Raw genomic sequence first — 22,338 nt, 5'->3', positions numbered from 1 at the left:
ACGTGAACTTTTTGACGGCACATCTTTGCTTTGACGTAACTTGCATTTTATTTTTTAAATTGTTTTGTAATTTACTAAGGAACACCTTCCACTATCAATTAACAGCCTGCTCATTTGAAATGTTGTTTGATCTTCTGTATGCTCTACCTATATTTGATTATTTTCACTTGTTAAACTCTTTAACCCACCAACATTCTTTTGTATATATTTTTAACTTGGTTTTAAGATGATAAATTTTAGTATGTAATTGTCCATACAGTGGTGCCCTCTATCAGACGCACGCCTCTTTGTATCTTAAATAACAGCATCACAAAAAGTAGCTTTATAACTCAGTCCTTCAATGTACAATGTATGACGTGTTCCACTCTCAAACAAAATTTTATGGTATGTTCTTTGTTACTTTCCTTGCATTTCATATTCTAATTATTGTAAGTAGATAGAACTTTTTACGAATAATATTTTTTTCTGTCTATTTTAGATCTGAAGATTATTGTTTACATAATCGAAACTGGAAAGATTTTATAAACTCGCGATCTATACAAATGAAAGTTATATGTAAATTATTTGATATTGTAGGCTGTATTAGCATATTATAAACACATTATAACTCAAAATTCCTAAAACAAACAGAAATTTGCCTTTATTTCTCGTAGCCATGCTGACGCTGAGATAAATAGGTTTCTTCAAGTAGATGCTGAAACTTACAGGGAGCTTGCAGGAACGAAAACAAGTAATACACAGAAAGCACAAGGCGTAAACTGTACGCTACAATGGCGTGGAACAAATTTAGTTTATTACCCGAGCTACGAGAAAATAAAAGTTGAAAGTAGCATAAACGCTACGTAAGGATTGAGGATGTTAAATTGTAGGTCGTACAGGAGTTGGTCAAAGATATAGAAATCCAGCGAGAAATGCATGCTGGAACATAAATGCAGATGCTAAAAGCGAGTTGCACTCTTGTATCACACAACGTGCGGCACCTGTGCAATGTCCTCGATACGTTGCGAGTGTCAGCCATGGTGAAAAAAAGTGTTGTGAGTAGTTGTGAGCACATTATGTCGGAGCTAAGTGGATTCGAATGTGGGCAAATTATTGGTGCTCGTATTGTGGGTGCTCTAGGAACCAAGGGAGGAGAAATGTCTGGTGTTTCAGTAGGCGCTATATCAGTGATTTACACCGCATACAGGGAAAGCGGGAAAACGTCATCCGCTAAGATACAATGCGGACGAAAGGGTGTGCTGAGTGATCGTGACAGACGGTTATTGAAGAGAACTATGACGAAAAATAAGAGGACGGCAGCTACAAAAGTCACTCCAGAACTGAATGTCGCTATCGAGAATCCTGTCAGCACCAGTACAACACGAAGGGAATTCCATAAGCAAGGAACTGCAGGACGATCTTGAATTCAAAGTCTCTCATTAGGGATGAAAATGCTCGTAACAGGAAAACGTGGTGCCGAATCCATAATACCCTAAATAAAGAGCAATGGAAGAATTCATTTGGTCGTATGATATTTGTTTCACACTGTTTCCAACTTCTGACAGATTTTACGTCCCAAGAGTGAAAACATGGCGGTGGTTCAGTGTTGATTTGGGCAGCCGTAGTGTGGTATTCCACGGGCCCCACGGTTACTCAGCAAAGATTCCATTGCTGCCAAGGATTAAGTGATCATTTTGGCTGATGAGGTCCATCCCGCGGTACATTGTTTTCTCCCCAATCGTGAGGTTGTTTCCAAGGCGACAGGGCGCCTATCCACAAAGCTCGTACCGTCCAGGACTAGTTTTGCGAGCACGAGGATGAATTGTCCCATCTCCCGTGGGCACCACAGACACCGAACCTCAATATGATTGAGCCTTTGCGGTCTACTTTGGGGAGAAGGTGCGTGATCACCCACCTCCACCATCGCTACCTGGAGTTGCCACTATAGTGCAGAAATAATGGTATAAGATTCCCTTCAAAACCTTACAGGACCTGTATTTATTCATTCCGAAACGACTAGAAGCTATTTTGAATACCAACGGATTTCACACCGTATTTGACGTGGTAATGAGTTATATTTTTGGTGTTTCCATATTTTTGTGCAACCCTTGTACCTTTACCTTATGTGTACGAATACGCTCAGTCCTTTTGTTCATGTGCCAATCAAATTGCAGTGTACGACCATAAGGCCTGAGACGGACAGCACGATAATATTTGTGAGCCAACGAACGTCATATGCCGTAAGTAAGTGAGACTAGACCCCAACTGTAACATATTTATCGTGATACTTACCAGTGGAACGGGACGTTATTTTTGGGTAAGCTAACAATACGCCGAACCATTAAAAAGCAGTATGTGGATACCCACCGAATAAAGAAGGGACGCTTACAAAATTATTAATTTAAAATGTTCACACTCCCATCCCAGTGAGGTCGTGAGAGAAATCAAAGTTTTCGTTGACACTGAGTTGGGGAAAAGGATGAAAGTGAATCTTACGCTTCTCAATTTTTTCCCTAACTTACTCCGCTGGATGCTCGATAATTAAATAAAATTCTTCTCCCGATTAAGTTCACGAAATTTGTTATTGATCTCGTGAAAATGCTGGCTACGTGTTGTTTGACATTTGGAAGCTGAACACAAGGCTTTCTTCAAGTAGTTACCATGATCAATGTCAAAAAGGTTAAGCTTATGGAGAATTTATATGTGCAGCCATGCAACAGTAACTTAATATTTTATGCGTTAGGAACAACTACTTAAGTGGGAAGTAAGTGTGCTGAGCAGCTGCTCAGCATCCAGATAACAATTACTTAGTCCGTGAAAACTGTTTTCAGAGAAACCGTGCAGTTGATGCATAAGTAAGGTACGATTACCAAAGATGAGTTTTTGTCAACAGACTTCCCATTACTGAAGTAAATAGTATGGAAACGACTCTTAGCAAGATATAACATATATCGGAGACTTTTCGAGTATGATAGGGCCTAAGCAACCATTATAACCGCAATCACACCTTCTGTTAATCTTTAATTAAATTACGGTATTTTATCAGTTGAATTGCAAACACTGTAATAATACATTTTGAATGGTGGGTAAGCCAAACATAGAAAATTAATTATTTCTTAATTAATAATGGAACTCAGGAATAATCCAGCCATTATTTAAAAAAGGAGATAGAACCAACCCAGATAATTACAGAGGAATAACCCTTCCGGACTGTACATACAAAATTTTCTGCCTCATAATTTACAATAGGATCAAAAACATTCTGGAACCACAAACTGGAGAATATCAGGGAGGATTTCCACCATACAGTAGCTGCTCAGACCAAATTCTTAGCCTGAAACTAATAATGGAATATTACCAGTATAGAGACAAACAGTTATTAAACTCATTCATAGATTTAAAAAAAGCATGTGATAATGTTCATAGACCCACACTTCTAAAAATCCTTAGAGCATATGGCCTACATCCCAAACTGGTGAGACTCGTTCAACTAACTTTAACTAACACAGATTCAAAGGTCACATTTAGAGAAGAAATGTCAAAAGCTTTCACAATAAAAACAGTACTCAGACAAGATGATAGATTGTCCCCTTTGCTTTTCAATGCGGCCCTCGATTACATCATCACAATCTCGCAAAACGAAAATCAATGTAAAATCAGAATTGGAGGAAAACCAGCAATAAGAGCAAACTGCCTTGGGTTTGCTGACGATTTCGCTCTCTTAGCCCTTGACATGGAAGAAGTTCGTGCTCAGATCACAAGTCTCCAGAAAATTGCTTCAAAACAGGATTACAAATATCCTTTGAGAAAACTGAAATCATGCCCATGATACCTCTTTGCATAGATAAAATCTTCATAAATTATCAAGCAATTAAGATAGTTCCACAATTTAAATATCTTGGAAAAATTATTTTGCACAACTTGGGTGAGAAAGTAACATGGAAAAATAGAACCAACAAAATGAAAAAAAGCACACTTTATTACCTGGTCAACATACATTAGAAATGCCTGTCAATAGAAACTAAGATCCAACATTACAAAACTGTAACCCTCCCGGAAGCAACTTATGCTTGTGAAACTCTGTTCCAAATTAAAAATGAAAGAAGAACCGATCAACTCCTCAAGACTGAACGAAGAATTATCAGAACATGCATCAATAAAAAATACCGGGTTGATGCTGTCTGGAGAATCCTTCCTAATGAAACTGTCTATTGTGAGATCGACCAAATCAGCAGCGCAATGAAGAAGAAAAGAATCTCATATTTCTTTCATGTCATACGACTGCCTGGCAACAGGATTTTAAAACAACTAGTGATGAGAAGCCTCGGAAAGAAGAGAGGAGGACAGAGGGTCAAAGAAATTCAGAAAGATCTTGAAGCAGTCAGACTTAAAATTACTGATGCAGAGAACTAAAACAAAATTAACACTCTCCTTATGAATCATAAATTTTCAGCAGAAATGACGCACAGAAGACCGGTAGACATTTCAGACGAGTTAAGAAAACTACGTTCGGAACGAATGTTAAAGTACTGGGCTGAGCGCAAGAAGCAAGTAGTTAAATCTTCAAAGAGAAAGTGAACATGGAACGACTCAAGTGGTCCAGTCTGGCCAATCAAGTAAAAAAATGCATTAAAATATGACCTTCAGGGTATCAGTAATAATTAAGTATAGAAATACATTTAAATGCTCCATTAAAATTCGGAATGAGGAAATAACAAGGAGGTATGTATCATAATTTCTTTTTTTTATCTTTGAATATACTGATAATGGATTGCAATTAAATTTTACAACTGTTATCCGTTTTTAGAAAGCAAAACTCATTGACAGCCGACATTACTGTTCTAGTTGTTTAAAGAAGACAAAATATCAACAAGAGGAATTAACGTTGAGTAAAATTGTTAATTCTATTGAAAGATTTTTGGGACAAATTGTTTGGCTTATTTCTTACATTCGAATTTAGGTGAAGATTCGGAAGTGTGACAGGCACATTTGTAATCATAGAAGTAGATTTTTGCAGGCGAGGAATTCAATCATGTTAAGAATTATACTGCTTTCAAATGAAATTCAAGAAGCTGCTTCTAAAACTGTGCATCTGGAGCACAAAACTACCTAGACATGAAAATCAGAGACGAAGATGTGCGGTGCAGGAGAAAGGCGTTAGAAATTAATACGCATAGTACGAAACAAACAAGTGGCAGAAAGAAGTCTACTTGTATTTAAAAAGAGATAAGTTAATGGTACGACTGTTAAGATGTTCGTGAATAGCTATGTTGGCTTCAGACGAAGTTGAGTTGATTGAGTTAAAAGCTGGAATACAGGAGACAAATTATTCAGGATGTTGATTGTAGTGGGTATACAGGGAGGAAGGGCGATGAGTGTTTAACGTCCTGTCGACCACGAGGACGTTAGAGATGAGTGAAAGCTCGAACTGGGGGAAGAGAGTTGGCCGTTGACTTTTGAAAGGAAACATCGCGGCATTTGCACTAAGCGATTTAAGGGTGGCTGGTGAGAGAGATCTGTAGCGCCACTCTTCCGAAGGCAAATTCAGTGCGCTAACCATTTTGTGTAAGTGTTCAGTGATGAAAAGATTAACTCTGTACAGGAGGATATGGATGCTAGTATCAAACCACTCAATACTTAGAAATCTTTCGGTACAAGTTGAATCGCGTTAGATAAGGATGAGCACTGTGACTTTGCGCAACTGTCGCCATGAGGAGAACAGCAACTGACCAGCTAAAAGTAAGCATAGCAGTTTTGGAGAGCCTTCGAAACCAGACTTCCTAGTGGTCCACCCTGCTCGGTGTTGACTAGATTACAAATAAATAGCTTTACACTTTCATTAACATGCGACAATAAAAAATTCTTGATAAGGGAAGGAACAATCGAAATTTTGAGTTGTAATTATGACTCAACATTTGTTCAGAAATCGTTTTATTAGGATAGTAAACACTGCAATTCGCAAACACTCTCTTCCAATGAGTCCGATATATTGTTACGAGGATGAGTCAGCAAATAAGTTGCAGACACCAGAATACCGGACTTTGTTTATCTAGAAGGTTGCAGCAGATGTCGCGTGGAGCGCAGCGGATACACAGTATTCCGCGGCCAATAGTTAATTATCTGTAGCCAGACCAAGAAGGCAGGTGTGCTATGAGTGCGTACCCGACTACAACAAGACGGTTCCTGTGAGCCGAGGGACTGTCCACAGAGAACATCCGTAGCGAAGTTCTTCTCATATATGGTTAGAAATGTATTTAATAGAAATTTGTATTTAACTGGATACACGAATCTAGCAAAGAACAAAAAAGTCACAAAGAAGGAGCATCCTGGACTCCCTTGTTAGCGCCTTGTCGAACGATGGGATACTCGTATAGGTTTACAGGGGGTGTATGTTGAAAAGGTAGATAAATATCACGCTGGAACAGCCGGCCCAGATGTCTCTATCCCAGTTTGCTACTCATTTATTCACTCACGCTCGTGCATAGCTGGTTTCGTCACTTCCACTACATACTACTTACGATCTGCACACCCCATGTCGAACGTACGGAAGTTTGTGGGATTTGTGTAGAATCCTTTTTTTTTATTATTAGTCCATGTCGTTTAGTAGATCAAATAGCTACAAACTAAAACCGACGTTTCGACCATCTTCGGAGCGGTCCTCTTTAGGGGGAACTAGACTGCTGGTTTCTCTCTGTCTCTCCTAGCGTCTAACTCTCGTACGGGGACCGCTGTTTTAATGATTTTACAATCTCATTTTTGGGGCTGGATGCCTTCATCTAGCTACAGTCGTCAATGAGGGAGAGAAGTCGTCAGCGCAACCTCTGTGTGTATCGTGTAAACTTAGTTCTCTGTGTTATCGTATTATAAATTCTGCGTATCGCATTTTTTGAGAGAGAGGAGATGGGGAGTAGCCAGCAATTTCCTACACATACGAGAGAAAGTGTCTCTTTGAAACTTCAGCCTGGTGCCCAGGTTGCGAATGTCTCGGAAGTGTGACATTCTACATTGCTCGTTTAAGTTACCGGCCGTCACCTAAATGTCTCCCGGAGGTCAGGTATTTCTGCTACCTAATGGATTTGCGATTTCGGGAAATCCCAAAGTGGGTACAAAGGGAGCTTGGGAGCTCCATATTGCATCTTATTTAGGCGATTGATACATGTACGGCCACCGTTTCCCCGGATAACAACTGCGTAGTCCAAAACCGAGTGCAATAGCTTCTTGTACAGACAATTCCAAGAACCTGTGAGAGTGTCGAAGACGGGTTTAGCCGCCGCCGCCACACCGCTTTCCTCTCGGTCCATTGTCCTGTTGGCACCAGTTGGACACGTGACGAGAATGATAACCAGGTGTTCGACTATTTTTCTCCATTGCACGGCTCTACGCAAGATGTCTGTTTGCGTAAGTCCCTCGTGGACTGGAGGCCTACCATGACGAGTGCGTGACTTTTTGTTGCATTGAAAGCCAACCTCCATTACGCGGCCCACTACACCAGTCGCCGCTGCCTGAGGACCTCGCCAGTGAGCTCGCTGAACCTCTCACGCAAAGTACGCAAGCGACAGGGAGCTGTGTCCTGCTTCTTTATCTGCTTTGTGTTCGGTGCATCCCACAGTTCGCTTGGAGTCTTTACTGTATCCATTCGCACTGACGGTAATGCTGAGCTCGCTAGTTCGTGTCGGAGGCCATCGGCATCGCTCGCCAGTTGCTGGGTGTGTTTAACCGAGCACCTTGCCGTGTCCGCAGCTGGCTCTAACGCGACGGTGATGGGCTGGGGCAGCACGAGCAACACCAGCCAGCCGGCGTGGCCCTCGCGCCTGCAGTGGGCCGTGCTGCCCGTCATCTCCCTGCAGGAGTGCATCCCGCTGGCCAGCAACGTGCCCAGCGTCAACCACCTCTGCACCGACGCCCTGCCTGACAAATCCATATGCACGGTCAGTAATCAGCGCGTAGACATCCAAGGAGTTAGCATTCACATGATCAAAGCAGAATTTTTGTCGCCAACATTAATTCAATTCGAAAGTCCTGTGACGATGGTACAGTGTAGGGTTTGCTTGCAAGCGCTCTCCAAAATGCCTGAATTATATTTCGCTTAAAATCACTGTCTCCCATATTCACTGACATTCTCCTTCCCTGTCATCCCAAATTATGACTTCTGACGTTTTCAGTGTTAAAATGTGTTATCCTAATCCTAACTGAACCATAGGACCAAGAATAACGAATTAACTCAAGGTAGGGTGACTTGTTAAGCACTGATATACAGGGTGAATCATCTAAAGCTTGCACCGCAAATATTGCGGAAATGGAAAGTGCTACTGATGTGCGGTTTTCAAAGAATGGATTGGCAGACAGGGGCTCAGATTTTCAGTCAATCAACAGATTGTAATAATAGTTAGAAAGAATATTTTTTGTGCAAACATATACTCTTTTAAATGGAACAATGCCTATTGACAATAACAAACTAAAATGAGGGTAAATTAGAATTCCAGTGGTGTTTGTTGCAGAATTCCAGTGCAACTCGTTTACGAGATATCGTATTTTTGAAAAGTTCCCACACTGACACTTATACAATACCTTTGGCAGCACACTATTAAACGACACAACTGTATACATTGGTTAGTGGATTCACACAAGTAACGAGACAATTGACTATCACACATTGTGTTCAAAGTGACCACCACCAGTGGGAATACACGCCTCCAGTCTAGTGGAACGACTGCTGCACACATGCTACCATTTCAGCGGAGATGTCCGAGCAGACTGCAGTCATACGTCGATGCATATCATTCGGTGTAGCTTTTCCCACAGAAAAAAGTGTACAGACGTCAAATCCAGGGAACAGGTCGACCAGGCTACAGGTCGTCTGCGTCCAATACAACGTTCTGGAAACAGTTCGTGAAGACATGCTGTAGTACTTCGTGCACTATGGGCTGGAAAGATATTATGTTGGTACCACAATTTCCTCCTAATCCGCGGAAGATAGTCTGTTAAGAGGCTGCGATACTGCTGTGTTCGGTGTTCCGTCTATGCAAATCGGGCCTATGAGCTGATGGTTCACTATCTCGCACAACGTATTTACACTCCATGGTCGATGACGTGCCACCTGACAGAGCCAACGGAGATTGCAGAACAGACCAGTAGTGCATGTTTCCGCGGTTTACCTGGTAAATGTGGATGCTTGGTAAACGTGGAAACATCATTAAACAAGATACATGAAACATCTGGAGTATCGTGTCTTAATGCCCATGTACAGAAGTTAACACGGTTCTTATAATCGTTTCCATACAGCTCTTTATAGAGAGAATGTGTAGGGGTGGAGTCTATTTCGATGGTGTATGTGTTAGGACGCTTGCCTGATCGTGCTACTTCCTCGTGCGATTGCGCGGGAGCTAACGAGCGGATCAACTGAAACAGCAGCAAGAACATTGTTTTCCTCCTCTTCTATTGTTTCCTTTTGGTACTTTGTCCAGGTGTTACACTACAACTTTCACATAACTGGTTAAAGAGACTGATAATTGCAGAGATGTTTAACTTCTGTTGGGATACCTCGCGGCATACACCGTATAAAAACGAACTGCATCTTTCTTACACACTCCACACACCATTGACAACATTGTGCCTAGCAACCACGCAGGTTGAATGGCACAAACAAGTGTCGATGTGAAATCTTTTCAAAATACGATATCTCGTAAACGAGTCGCAATAGAATTCTACACATCATCACTGGTATTCTGATTTACCCTACTTTTGGTTTGTTAGTGTCAGTGGGCATTGTTCCGTTTAATAAGTGTATGTTTACACAAAAATACACTTTTTAAGAATTATTACAATCTGTTTAGTGACTAACAATGCGTGCCCCTGACTGCCAGTCCATTCTGTGAAAACCGCACATCAATTGTACTTTCCGTTTTCGCAATATATACGATTCAAGTTTTGCAAGTTTTATGGTGTTTTTTATTTTTTATTTTTATAGCGCGCAACACCGAGGATATTAGCACCTTTGTTGAAATACAAAATATGTCGTTGAAACAGTTAAAACTAAAAATGCCTAAAATATAATTTCGCTTAAAATCATTCTCTCCCATTTTCACTCACATTCACCTATCATGACGTACCACTTCATGGCAAATGTAAAACTTTTGACCTTTTCTGTCTTATAAGGTGTTATCAAAATCCTAAGTGAACCATACGGCAAAAAAATTAACTCAAGGTAGTGTGAATTGCTGATCACCCTACGAAATCTCGAGGAACCAGGCACCCTAATAACACACTAACAGCTTCTCCCTCATAAGTTAGGGAAAAAGACAGGCATCTCAAAAAATCGCTAAAGTCGTATCACATTATCACCTAAAATAGAGAGCAGGTCAGATAGTGAACTAAGAAGTGAATAGTGTAATCCGACATGTCGAAAACTACCCCGAAGTTTCTCACGCAGGAAGACTGCACTGAAGGCAATGCATTGTCGAAATTTTAGCTGCTAAGGCGCACCGCAAGTACCTTAAAAATATTAAAGTTACTCATTTTGCAGCACGAAAAACCGCTCATAACAGCGGAGTTTAATTTTGGCGTATATTTCGTATTTCGTGTAAATCTTTCTTCCATTTATACTAATTATGTTCAGATTTTACGAAACGGAACCGGCTTTGCACACTGTTTAATTGTTTTCTCCTTCCTTTTCTAATTGAAAGCTACTACTGCACTTGTTTTCTTTGGGATTGCAAGGAACTGTTTGTGTTTAGGACTTTAATTAGCGCAACAATCATGGTTAGAACCACAATCCACAGAATCGTCCGAGTTATTTCCTGTTTCCTCTGACATTTCCATAATTTCTAGCGAAATGTCATCATTGGAATGGATGTCCAGAGAAGTTAAGACATACGTAGGTCTTCAAGAGATGTAGATGAGTTAGATTGCATACCACGTTCTTCATAATTCACTTTTGGAGGGTTGAAAACTTTATTTGAAGACTGGACATGAAAAACGCTGTAAGTACCTCGTTTTTCACAAACGCTATTGTGCTCTCGGTACTCTGTTGCATGTCCCTAAACCTGATCCAAGTGTCAGAACGTAGAAAAATGTTTCAGACCTTCATTACTAGAAGGTGTGTGGTCTTTGTGGCAAACAGCGCTTCCCTCGGGAGTTCCGCAAGCTAAAGCTATGAACCTATTCTGCGCAGGTCCAACGCATCAATGTATACAACTGACTCCTTTGATTTTAAAGATGTTGTTGTCAGTGTAGGCATGTAAGATCTCAGAATGCAGTATGGGCAATGTGACTCATACTTATCCATCTCAAATACTCGTAGCTATTAAAAATTCGTGTCCTGGAACACAAAAACGAAAAAGAAATCAATGTATTCAGGAGAGAAAAGACCATTGCGGATACACTGCCGTACTTTATCTGAAAGACCACCCATCAGTTACAAAATAGAAAAACCTATTGACTACGTCGCCATTTCTTTAACAGCACCGGTAGTTTTACAGAAAACTTCGCAACATCTGATCCCGAGTTCGGAGTTGTATAACAAACTGAGGAATGTTTTTTCATGGATTTAACGTTGTTATTATGTTGTAATAGGAATTAGTTACAAAGTTACTGCTGTATTTCTGCATTTGTATTATCAAAAGTGAAACGCAGTGCCTCTGTACTAATGACAATTGGAGCAAAAACATCCTTATTGACACTTGAGCCTGAAAGTTTCCTAATATGGTACTTCTTTATTTTCTAATTTGTCTCGTTATTTTTTTTTTTTGCAGAGATGGAATGGGCAGCATAATCCTCTGGTATCAGATTACCCTCTCAGTTTTTTGGATTCAATGAGTTATGTTCAAAAAGAGATATCCTGTCTTTGCCACTTCCGCTCTTCAATTGGATTCCACGTTGCTGTGAAACTCTGTAACCTGCACAGAGGCAGATGCTGTTAGCAAAACGTACCAAAAAATCACAAAGAAAGTTAATACAGGTTCATTTCCATTGTTAAAACTTAGCGATACCGTTTTCAATGAGTAGCAAATTCGAGCGAATAGTACTAATCGTGTCAGAGAAACTATCAACGGAAATTGAAATTCGCTTTACAAATTACGATCGTTCTGGCCCGTGTTATCTGTTTACCGATGTGGTGAGAACCAGGGATTTGTGCCCGCTATGTAGCGCGTGTGCTGTCTGCTAAGCTACGGCAGGGGTATACATTTCTCCAGCCACCTGGCGAGCTACGAATCTGGCAAATTTCAACATTAAAAAACGTCTTGAAGTGTGTCTTAGAAGCTAAAATTTTCACATTGCGTTCCTCTCGGTTTATTCTTTCTGCACAAAATATTTTCAGGGTAGGTTTCGACATGTCGGACTGGACAGTTACGTTGCACACCCTGACCTCTTAACTAGAAATAAAACACATTCAGTTAAGAGCACTACATGGTGGAGCGTCCCCCGCCAGAGAAGAAATTGATGCTTCGTTAGGATGTGCCCTACCTCAAGGCAAGTGAGGGGGACTTTGTAGTACCTCAATGGACGGAAGGAACTGCTCGGCTGAGTACTTGGTTTCCTACTACTTCTTCTTCTTCTGGCCTCAACATCTCTTCCTCGGCCTTCCCACACCCCTTCTTCCAAAAGGATTGAATTCCGCTGCTTGTCAACGGATTAATGGCTGCACCATAATTCTTCCCTTATTTCTTCATTTCTTATTTTACATTCTTTTTATGCAGTCTTTCACTGATGTGGGGAGGAACTTCAGCTCTAATATTTCAAGCTGTCTTAGGTCTTTTGTTCATAATGTACAGCTTTCTGCTCCGTATAAAGCTATGGATAGTGCCATTACTTTACAAAATTTCAGTTGGCTTTCTCTGCTCGTTTTACCCTTTAATGTTCTTCCTGTCGTGCCACATATATATTGATAGATGCTAATTTTCTTTTGTTGTGTTGCTGATGATTATATTTTCCTTAATGGGCTATTTTCCAAAAAAGATATACTTTTTATTTTTGTTGTCGATATCTTCAGATTGAAATTTGAACTTATGTTGTTTAACCTACGTACCGGTATTTGTAATTTGTCTTCACTGTCCTATATGATTATCTGGCTGTCGACAAAAAGTATGCATTTAGAAATTCACCTATCACAGGTTTTATACCTTGAGGTATTCTGTCCTTCATCCATAACCTGACGAGGTCGTCGATGTAGATGTTGAACAGTTTTGCCTTACTACCTGATTTACCTCTATTATTGGTATCAGCTCTTCGCCAGGATTCATTTTGATTTTGGTGTTTTTATAGAAAACGTGGTGCGCTTCTATCAGTTGCCCGGTGAAACCTCTTTCCTCCATTATTAACCATAGTCTTTTTCTGCGGATGCAACGAAATGCTTCTTCATAGTCGACAAATGCTAGGTATGTTTCCAAATTGAATTCTAGACTTTTTTGTATAGTTTGTTTCAGAATGAAAACATCGTCGACACAGGATCTGCCTTCATGGAAGCCTACTTGCTGTTCTATTACAATCGAATCAGAGATGTTTCGAAGCCTTTCATTAATTATTTTGCTGTAGATTTTGTAAGGAGCTTTCTGAAGACTGATTCCCTGTAATTAGTTGCGTTACTTCTCGCTCTCCCCTTTTTTAAAAAGCGAAAGAACTTTAGTGCATCTCCATTCCTCTGGTATTTCACTCCTACGCCAACATATTTTGTGGAGATGGAGCATCCTGAATTTTAGGAAGTTAGCCATGTATCAACAATTCTAAGTTAATTGTTGTTGATTTTATCCAAATGTTTCTGTAATTCTTCGTAGTGCATATCTGTTTCGTGCTCATTTCCTTCCTGCATTGTGTAGGTTCCTATAACTGTTAGATGTCCTCTATCAAACTTCAATCTCACTGTGATGATCCTTACGTCTACTAGTGAAGATCACCTTATGTTTTACTAACCATAATGTGTTATCCATCGCTTCCGGCGACTCTTCTTCACTCCACTGTATGAGCCTCTACCTCAACAGAGAGAATATCTTAAAGGAGAGGTTTTCTGTAACGCCTGTTTTAATTCTGTCAAATTTATAAGATCTGTTCCTTTCACTGCGTTTCTTCAGTTTGCACTTCTACATCCGGTTCGTACCATGATTTCTTATAGTGATTTATCCAAGAATGATATTTATACTGGCAGTATCTTTGTCTGTTCTTTTTATCTGTCTGATCAATTTATATACTGTATCCTGTCTATCGTGCATGTCATGTTCGGCTCTGCTTATGAACGTACCCCTTGACGATCTCTGTGCGCGTCTTACTATTTTTTTGGGTTTAGTTTCTGATTTTATTATATTTTTCTTTAGCTGTTTCTGCAAAAACTCCCTATATGAAATTTTCTGGCAGATCAAAACTGTGTGCCGGATCGAACTGGGGACCTTTGCTTTTCGCGTGGAAGTACTCTTTCGACTAAGCTACCTAAGCATGACTCTGTACCCCTCCTCACAGCTGTTCTTCCGCCAGTACGTCTCCTGCCTTCCAAACTTTACAGAAGTTCTGCGAAACTTGCAAGACCAGCACTCCTGGTAGAAAGGATATTGCGGAGACATGGCTTAGCTACAGCTTGGGGGATGTTTCCAGGATGAAATTTTCACTCTGCAGTGGAGTGTGCGCTGATGTGAAACTTTCTGGCAGACGAAGGAACCCGAGTTAGAGTCTCGGTTCGGCGCACAGTTTTAATCTGCCAAGAAGATTTATCTCAGCGCATACTCCGCTGCAGACTGAAAATTTCATTCTACTCCCTATAGGCTTCATTTTTATTTTCTACGGCTTCTTCTAACTCTTCGTCCCAAATTTTCATACCCCCTTCTGTTTGTTTTGGATTTTTACCTAGTACTTCTGGAGTATGATATTTTCTATGTTTTTAAATTCTTCAGTTAGTCCTTTATTTGGTGGCATTTGATGGAATAATTAACCTGCACTGAAATAGATTCCTTAAACTCTCTTCTTGGAGCAGATGCACCTTAAAAGCTTTGTTTGGATTTATTTCACTTAATTTTCCTCTTATGATTCTTCCATCATTCCCACAGCTGGATCTTTGATTTCATAAGACAGTGATCTGCACTCACAGTTGTCACCCTATATAGGTGTGCATCTGTCACTCCTGAAACTAATTTTTATTTACAATTATATAATCAATAAGAAATCTGAAGCCTCGTGCAGATCATATTTATTTTTATATAACTTTCTTTCTAAAAAAAGTATTGGTTACTTTAACTTCATTAAAGACGCCACTTGATTTAGAATAAAAGCTTCTTTGGCTGACAATTCATCTAATTACTTTCCTTGAAATCCATCATGTCCTTTACTTTCATTATGCATCCCTCTGTTTTTAACTTCATTATCGTTATCCCATAATTTCCATGAGTTCTTTCTTTTTGTATGAACCATCTTAAGAGAGCTATTGAAAATTTCAATTCTGACCTCGATGCACTATCAAAATGGGCACAGGACATAGGACTAAAACTAAACCCATCTAAAACCCAAACGGTACTTGGTCACTCTAAGCTCATTAGCCCAAAACATCGGGAATCCGTACCATCTCTTATCCTAAATGGAACAAATATTAATTTCTCTCCCTCAGCAAAGAGTTTGGAAGTAATAATAGATGAAAATCTAAATTGGACAGAGCACGTAACTGCAGTGTGCAAAAAAGCATCAGCATCCCGTCATGTCCTACAAAAATATAAAAAAACCTCTTCCCTTTAGATCTGAAACAGGAATTAGTACAAACGCTTATACTCCCAATCATTGACTGCAGCGATATTATCCTACAACGCCTCTTGCATGGGGGCTTAATTAATTTATAATGCAAATAATTTTAGTTTTAAATTTTAGTAGCTGTATGTCCGATTACGCAGTCTCGTAAACGGTTGGCCCTGACTAGTATTATTACGCTATCTGACTGCATAGAACAATAACAAAGAATGAATTGGAAATTTTCACTAACACAATTAATTAATTAAGTCCCCAGCAACTATAAAACCTACGAAACCAAAGCACAAGTGTAACTGTTCTGTGTGTGGAAGTATGACTCAACGTACGCATCTGGCACGGTTCTTCTTCAATAACACAAGAAATTTTAAATATCATTTATACTGAATTAATTAAAGAAAATAAAAATACCATAATTACTCAAGAAAACCAGAATTACACTCTAATACAAGAACACAAGCCAGATGCTTTGTTGACCGAACCTGTAATGACGCATTATTTAAAACATGGAAATAATGAAAAATAAATCAAGTTTCGTTACCTTCATATATTGACCAAAATCACTCTAATCATTACAATATATCTCCACACCGACTCGCTATTACCACATCTCAACAAGAACTTTTCAGTATCACATCTCAGTAAGCACTCTCCACTAGCACATCTCAAAAAACACACTCTGCTACGAGTTCTTAACAAGCACTGACTACCACGAGCTCTCCCCAAGCACTGACTACTACGAGTTCTCAATAATCACTGCCAGTGGAGGCGGCGGAACAATACTCTCTAGCGCGATCTCTGGTGCTGTGGCTCAGAGTAGCCACCTTTCATATGCCCTCCCTCCACGGGCTAGAATTTGATGGTATTTTTGCCAGCATTGGTGGTGAAAATACCACCAAATTCGTCAAAAAAATACAGACAAAAAAAATAAAAGATAATATTAATGCGTAAATATCATAACTAGATAAAATTTTGGCTTTGCACTGACCTTTCAATAACCTATTATATAGAATACAGTAAGCAATACAAATTCTTTCATACATGTGACTTTACATAACAGTTTACACAAGTATTATGTGGTTAAACAGTTCAATTAATAGCGTCAGCAATGACGAATATGTGCAGGTAAGAGTCTCATAACTTTTCACCAACGGTAATACACAAAAAATCAGTTTATACAAATATTCACATAAACGCTTTCCATAGCCCAAGAAACAAGTAGTTGACAGTTCCAGCAGTAGCACCCAGCAGCCAGAGCGAGAGCACCAGTAGCAGCGAGTACTGTTTGTATAAAGCGTTTATTTTGCATTTTGTTTACGACCTTCCACTAAGGAAGGGATTCTATTTGTGTTTATCTGCTCTGCATAGAAACTAACAGTTCTTGATCGTTAGGAGAGAAATTTATTTTGTACTTATTTGCTGCGCTTAGCTTTTAAATAGTTTTTCTGGGAAAACCTAGCGTAGTTTTCGCGTCTCGTATTTCAGTGAGTGTTTCTTGATTATCAGAGTAGCTCATCAGAAGATTATCTTGGGAATTTGTCACCGTATAGAGTAGGGTAAACATAGTCATGTGTAGGGACTGTGGTTGTTGTGAGCGGACGCAAGGAGAATTGGCCACTCTTCGGGGGCAGGTGGAGGCTTTGTCTGTTAGGCTCATCGAGCTCGAGGCGCAGGCGTCGGCTCGTAGTGGCGTTGGGGCAACTGTGGTGAGACCTATGCCTACTTCGGTGGCCTTGGAATCACATGGAACCCCTGATGTCGCTGCGTCTTCCGGCAGTGAGCATCTTACCGGTCAGCCATCACTCCAGGGTGAATGGCGGACAGTGGTGGGCTCGCGTGTGCCTGGCCGAAAGGCGAAGGTGGGATCTGGCCGCGTGGCAGCTGCCTTACCCCTTTCCAACAGGTACGGGGTGCTTCCTAGTGGTGATGACATCGTTTCCGAGCCACCACAGGATGCCTCGCCTGTTGGGCCAGTGGCCGATTCTCCGGCAAGGTCCCGACAGTCACAGAGGGCGGGCCTATTAGTTATAGGGAGCTCCAACGTTAGGCGGGTTATGGAGCCCCTCAGGAAAATAGCAGGTAGGTCGGGGAAGAATGCCAGTGTGCACTCGGTGTGCTTGCCGGGGGGTCTCGTCCGTAATGTGGAGGAGGCCCTTCCGGCAGCTATTGAACGCACTGGGTGTGACCGGCTGCAGATAGTAGCACATGTCGGAACGAATGACGCCTGCCGCTTGGGTTCTGAGGCCATCCTTGGTTCCTTCCGGCGGCTGGCTGATTTGGTGAAGACAACCAGCATCGCACGCGGAGTGCAAGCTGAGCTTAATATCTGCAGCATAGTGCCCAGAGTCGATCGCGGTCCTCTGGTTTGGAGCCGTGTGGAGGGTCTAAACCAGAGGCTCAGACGACTCTGCGACTATAATGGTTGCAAATTCATCGACCTCCGTTATTGGGTGGAGAACTGTAGGGCCCCCCTAGACAGGTCAGGCGTGCACTACACACCGGAAGCAGCTACTAGGGTAGCAGAGTACGTGTGGCGTGCACACGGGGGTTTTTTAGGTTAGAGGGACCCCCCCTTGGGCGAAACGATAAAATACCTGACGGCTTACCAGAGAGAACATCATCATCGTTGATAAAGAACGTCCGTCCTCAGAGACCAAAAACAGCAAAAGTTAACGTAATATTGGTAAACTGCAGGAGTATCCAGGGCAAGGTTCCTGAATTAGTATCGCTTATTGAAGGAAATAGTGCGCATATAGTATTAGGAACGGAAAGTTGGTTAAAACCGGAAGTGAACAGTAACGAAATCCTAGACACAGAATGGAATATATACCGCAAGGATAGGATAAACGCCAATGGTGGAGGAGTATTTATAGCAGTAAAGAATTCAATAATATCCAGTGAAGTTATTAGCGAATGCGAATGTGAAATAATCTGGGTTAAGTTAAGTATCAAAGGTGGGTCAGATATGATAGTCGGATGCTTCTATAGACCACCTGCATCAGCAACCGTAGTAGTTGAGCGCCTCAGAGAGAACCTGCAGAACGTCGTGAAGAAGTTTCGTGATCATACTATTGTAATAGGGGGAGACTTCAATCTACCAGGTATAGAATGGGATAGTCACACAATCAGAACTGGAGCCAGGGACAGAGACTCTTGTGACATTATCCTGACTGCCTTGTCCGAGAATTACTTCGAGCAGATAGTTAGAGAACCAACTCGTGAAGCTAACGTTTTAGACCTCATAGCAACAAATAGACCGGAACTTTTCGACTCCGTGAATGTAGAAGAGGGTATCAGTGATCATAAGTCAGTGGTTGCATCAATGACTACAAGTGTAATAAGAAATGCCAAGAAAGGAAGGAAAATATATTTGCTTAACAAGAGTGATAGGGCACAAATCGCAGAATATCTGAGTGACCACCATCAAACGTTCATTTCTGAGGAAGAGGATGTGGAACAAAAATGGAAAAAATTCAGAAACATCGTCCAGTACGCCTTAGATAAGTTCGTACCGACTAAGGTCCAAAGCGAGGGGAAAGATCCACCGTGGTATAACAATCATGTACGAAAGGTACTACGGAAACAAAGAAAGCTTCATCATAGGTTTAAGAGTAGTCGAATCATAGCTGATAAGGAAAAGCTGAACGAAGCGAAAAAGAGCGTAAAGAGAGCAATGAGAGAAGCATTCAACGAATTCGAACATAAAACATTGGCAAACAATCTAAACAAGAACCCTAAAAAGTTTTGGTCATATGTAAAATCGGTAAGCGGATCTAAATCCCCTATTCAGTCACTCGTTGACCACGATGGCACCGAAACAGAGGACGACCGAAGAAAGGCAGAAATACTGAATTCAGTGTTCCGAAACTGTTTCACTGCGGAAAATCGTAACACGGTCCCTGACTTCAGCCGTCGCACGGACGCCAAAATGGAAAATATTGAAATAAACGATATCGGAATTGAAAAACAACTGCTATCACTTAGTAGCGGAAAAGCATCCGGACCAGACGAGATACCCGTAAGATTCTACAGTGATTATGCTAAAGAACTTGCCCCCTTTCTATCAGCAATTTATCGTAGATCTCTGGAAGAACGTAAAGTACCTAGCGACTGGAAGAAAGCGCAGGTCGTTCCCATTTTCAAGAAGGGTCATAAATCAGATGCGAATAATTATAGGCCTATTTCGCTTACGTCAATCTGTTGTAGAATAATGGAACATGTTTTATGTTCTCGTATTATGACGTTCTTAGATAATACAAATCTCCTTCATCATAACCAACATGGATTCCGCAAACAGAGATCATGTGAAACTCAGCTCGCCCAATTTGTCCAAGAAATTCACAGTGCCGTAGACACTGGCGAGCAGATTGATGCCGTATTCCTGGACTTCAGGAAGGCATTTGATACGGTTCCGCACTTACGTTTAGTGAAAAAAATACGAGCTTACGGAATATCGGACCAGGTTTGTGATTGGATTCAGGATTTCCTAGAAGAAAGAACACAACATGTCATTCTTAACGGTTCAAAATCTGCAGATGTAGAGGTAATTTCGGGAGTACCGCAAGGAAGCGTGATAGGACCTTTATTGTTTACAATATACATAAATGACTTAGTTGACAACATCGGTAGCTCCGTGAGGCTATTTGCAGATGACACGGTTGTCTACAAGAAAGTAGCAACATCAGAAGACTCGTACGTACTCCAGGAAGACCTGCAGAGGATTAATGAATGGTGCGACAGCTGGCAGCTTTCCCTAAACGTAGATAAATGTAATATAATGCGCATACATAGGGGCAGAAATCCATTCCAGTACGATTATGCCATAGGTGGTAAATCATTGGAAGCGGTAACGACCGTAAAATACTTAGGAGTTACTATCCGGAGCGATCTGAAGTGGAATGATCACATAAAACAAATAGTGGGAAAAGCAGGCGCCAGGTTGAGATTCATAGGAAGAATTCTAAGAAAATGTGACTCATCGACGAAAGAAGTAGCTTACAAAACGCTTGTTCGTCCGATTCTTGAGTATTGCTCATCAGTATGGGACCCTTACCAGGTTGGATTAATAGAAGAGATAGACATGATCCAGCGAAAAGCAGCGCGATTCGTCATGGGGACATTTAGTCAGCGCGAGAGCGTTACGGAGATGCTGAACAAGCTCCAGTGGCGGACACTTCAAGAAAGGCGTTACGCAATACGGAGAGGTTTATTATCGAAATTACGAGAGAGCACATTCCGGGAAGAGATGAGCAACCTATTACTACCGCCCACATATATCTCGCGTAATGATCACAACGAAAAGATCCGAGAAATTAGAGCAAATACGGAGACTTACAAGCAGTCGTTCTTCCCACGCACAATTCGTGAATGGAACAGGGAAGGGGGGATCAGATAGTGGTACAATAAGTACCCTCCGCCACACACCGTAAGGTGGCTCGCGGAGTATAGATGTAGATGTAGAACAGGTGCAAATACCAACAAGTGAAATTTTTTCAGTAGAAACAGTCCATCAGTGGCACCCAGTAATGTTGAATAGGTGCAGACACCAACAAGTAACACCATTTCAGTATAAGCAGTTCCATTAGTGGCACCAGCAATGTTGAGCAGGTGCACACAGCAACAGGTGACATCTTTTCAGTAGAAGCAGTCCATCAGTGGCACCCAGCAATGTTGAGCAGGTGCCGACACCAACAAGTGACATCATTTCGGTAGAAGCAGTCCATCAGTGGCACCCAGTAATGTTGAATAGGTGCAGACACCAACAGGTAACATCATTTCAGTATAAGCAGTTCCATTAGTGGCACCAGCAATGTTGAACAGGTGCAGATATCAACAAGTAACACCATTTCGGTAGAAGCAGTCCATCAGTGGCACCCAGTAATGTTGACCAGGTGCTGACCGCAGTCCATAAAATTCACTATCACTAATCACACTGTTCATCAGCAGAAATTAAACATGACTAAATGTCACACATCATGTTGAAAAGTGCAGCACCATCACTAATCAGACAGTTCAGGCATGAACAATAGTTTGAATACACATACAATGCTTTTACACTAAACATACAAATCATAATAAACACACAAATGATATCAGATAATTGTCAACAAATACACAAATATCAGTAAACCTATAATTTTTATGGGTGTCAGTGCAAGCCACAACAACAAGTAAAATAATATTTAGGAGATAGGTTGGTACCAATTTGGGATAGGGAAAGGAAAACACACAAAAAACACTCACTCATCTTTCATCCACATTAGTGCTACTGTGTAATTGAATAGTGTTAACTATGTAAATGCAATTCTGTCAAAATTTTATGTTCATCATGTGTATCAAGTAGTAGTGGCAGCAATGTATAACAGTCAATAATAGTTAGTCAGCGTCATAGTCATCATGTCAAGACCAATGTTTGCCAAGCCAGATCAAATTGTACGGTTGCTGAACAACTGTCAGTGAGCCAAGATATGCAAGTACTTCCTCTCTCTAAAAAAAAAAAGTATATACTGCTTAGTGATTTAACAAAGTGTGTGTGTAGACAATCTTCCTGCTACTTTAGTGTTCTAGTCTGCCATCTTTATCCTCCTTGTTCCATATAGACCAACGACAAAAAAAAAAAAAAAAAAAAAATATGCTCCTCACTTACTT

At 40.8% G+C, this 22,338-nt stretch overlaps 1 protein-coding gene across 1 annotated transcript in view; it reads left to right on the top strand.

Annotated features, from left to right (window-relative positions):
• LOC126234526 (trypsin-1-like) overlaps positions 1–22,338 on the top strand; it is a 100,341-nt gene that overhangs the window by 60,609 nt on the left and 17,394 nt on the right. Inside the window, exon 6 of the mRNA XM_049943221.1 lies at positions 7,720–7,907. Coding sequence (XP_049799178.1) covers positions 7,720–7,907 — 188 coding nt within the window. The remainder of the gene's footprint in view (positions 1–7,719; positions 7,908–22,338) is intronic.

Source organism: Schistocerca nitens, chromosome 2, assembly GCF_023898315.1.
Source record: "Schistocerca nitens isolate TAMUIC-IGC-003100 chromosome 2, iqSchNite1.1, whole genome shotgun sequence".
NCBI classification, from domain to species: Eukaryota; Metazoa; Arthropoda; class Insecta; order Orthoptera; family Acrididae; genus Schistocerca; species Schistocerca nitens.
The sequence above is the reverse complement of the archived record's forward strand: the minus strand, read 5'-3'. Positions and strand labels throughout refer to the sequence as shown.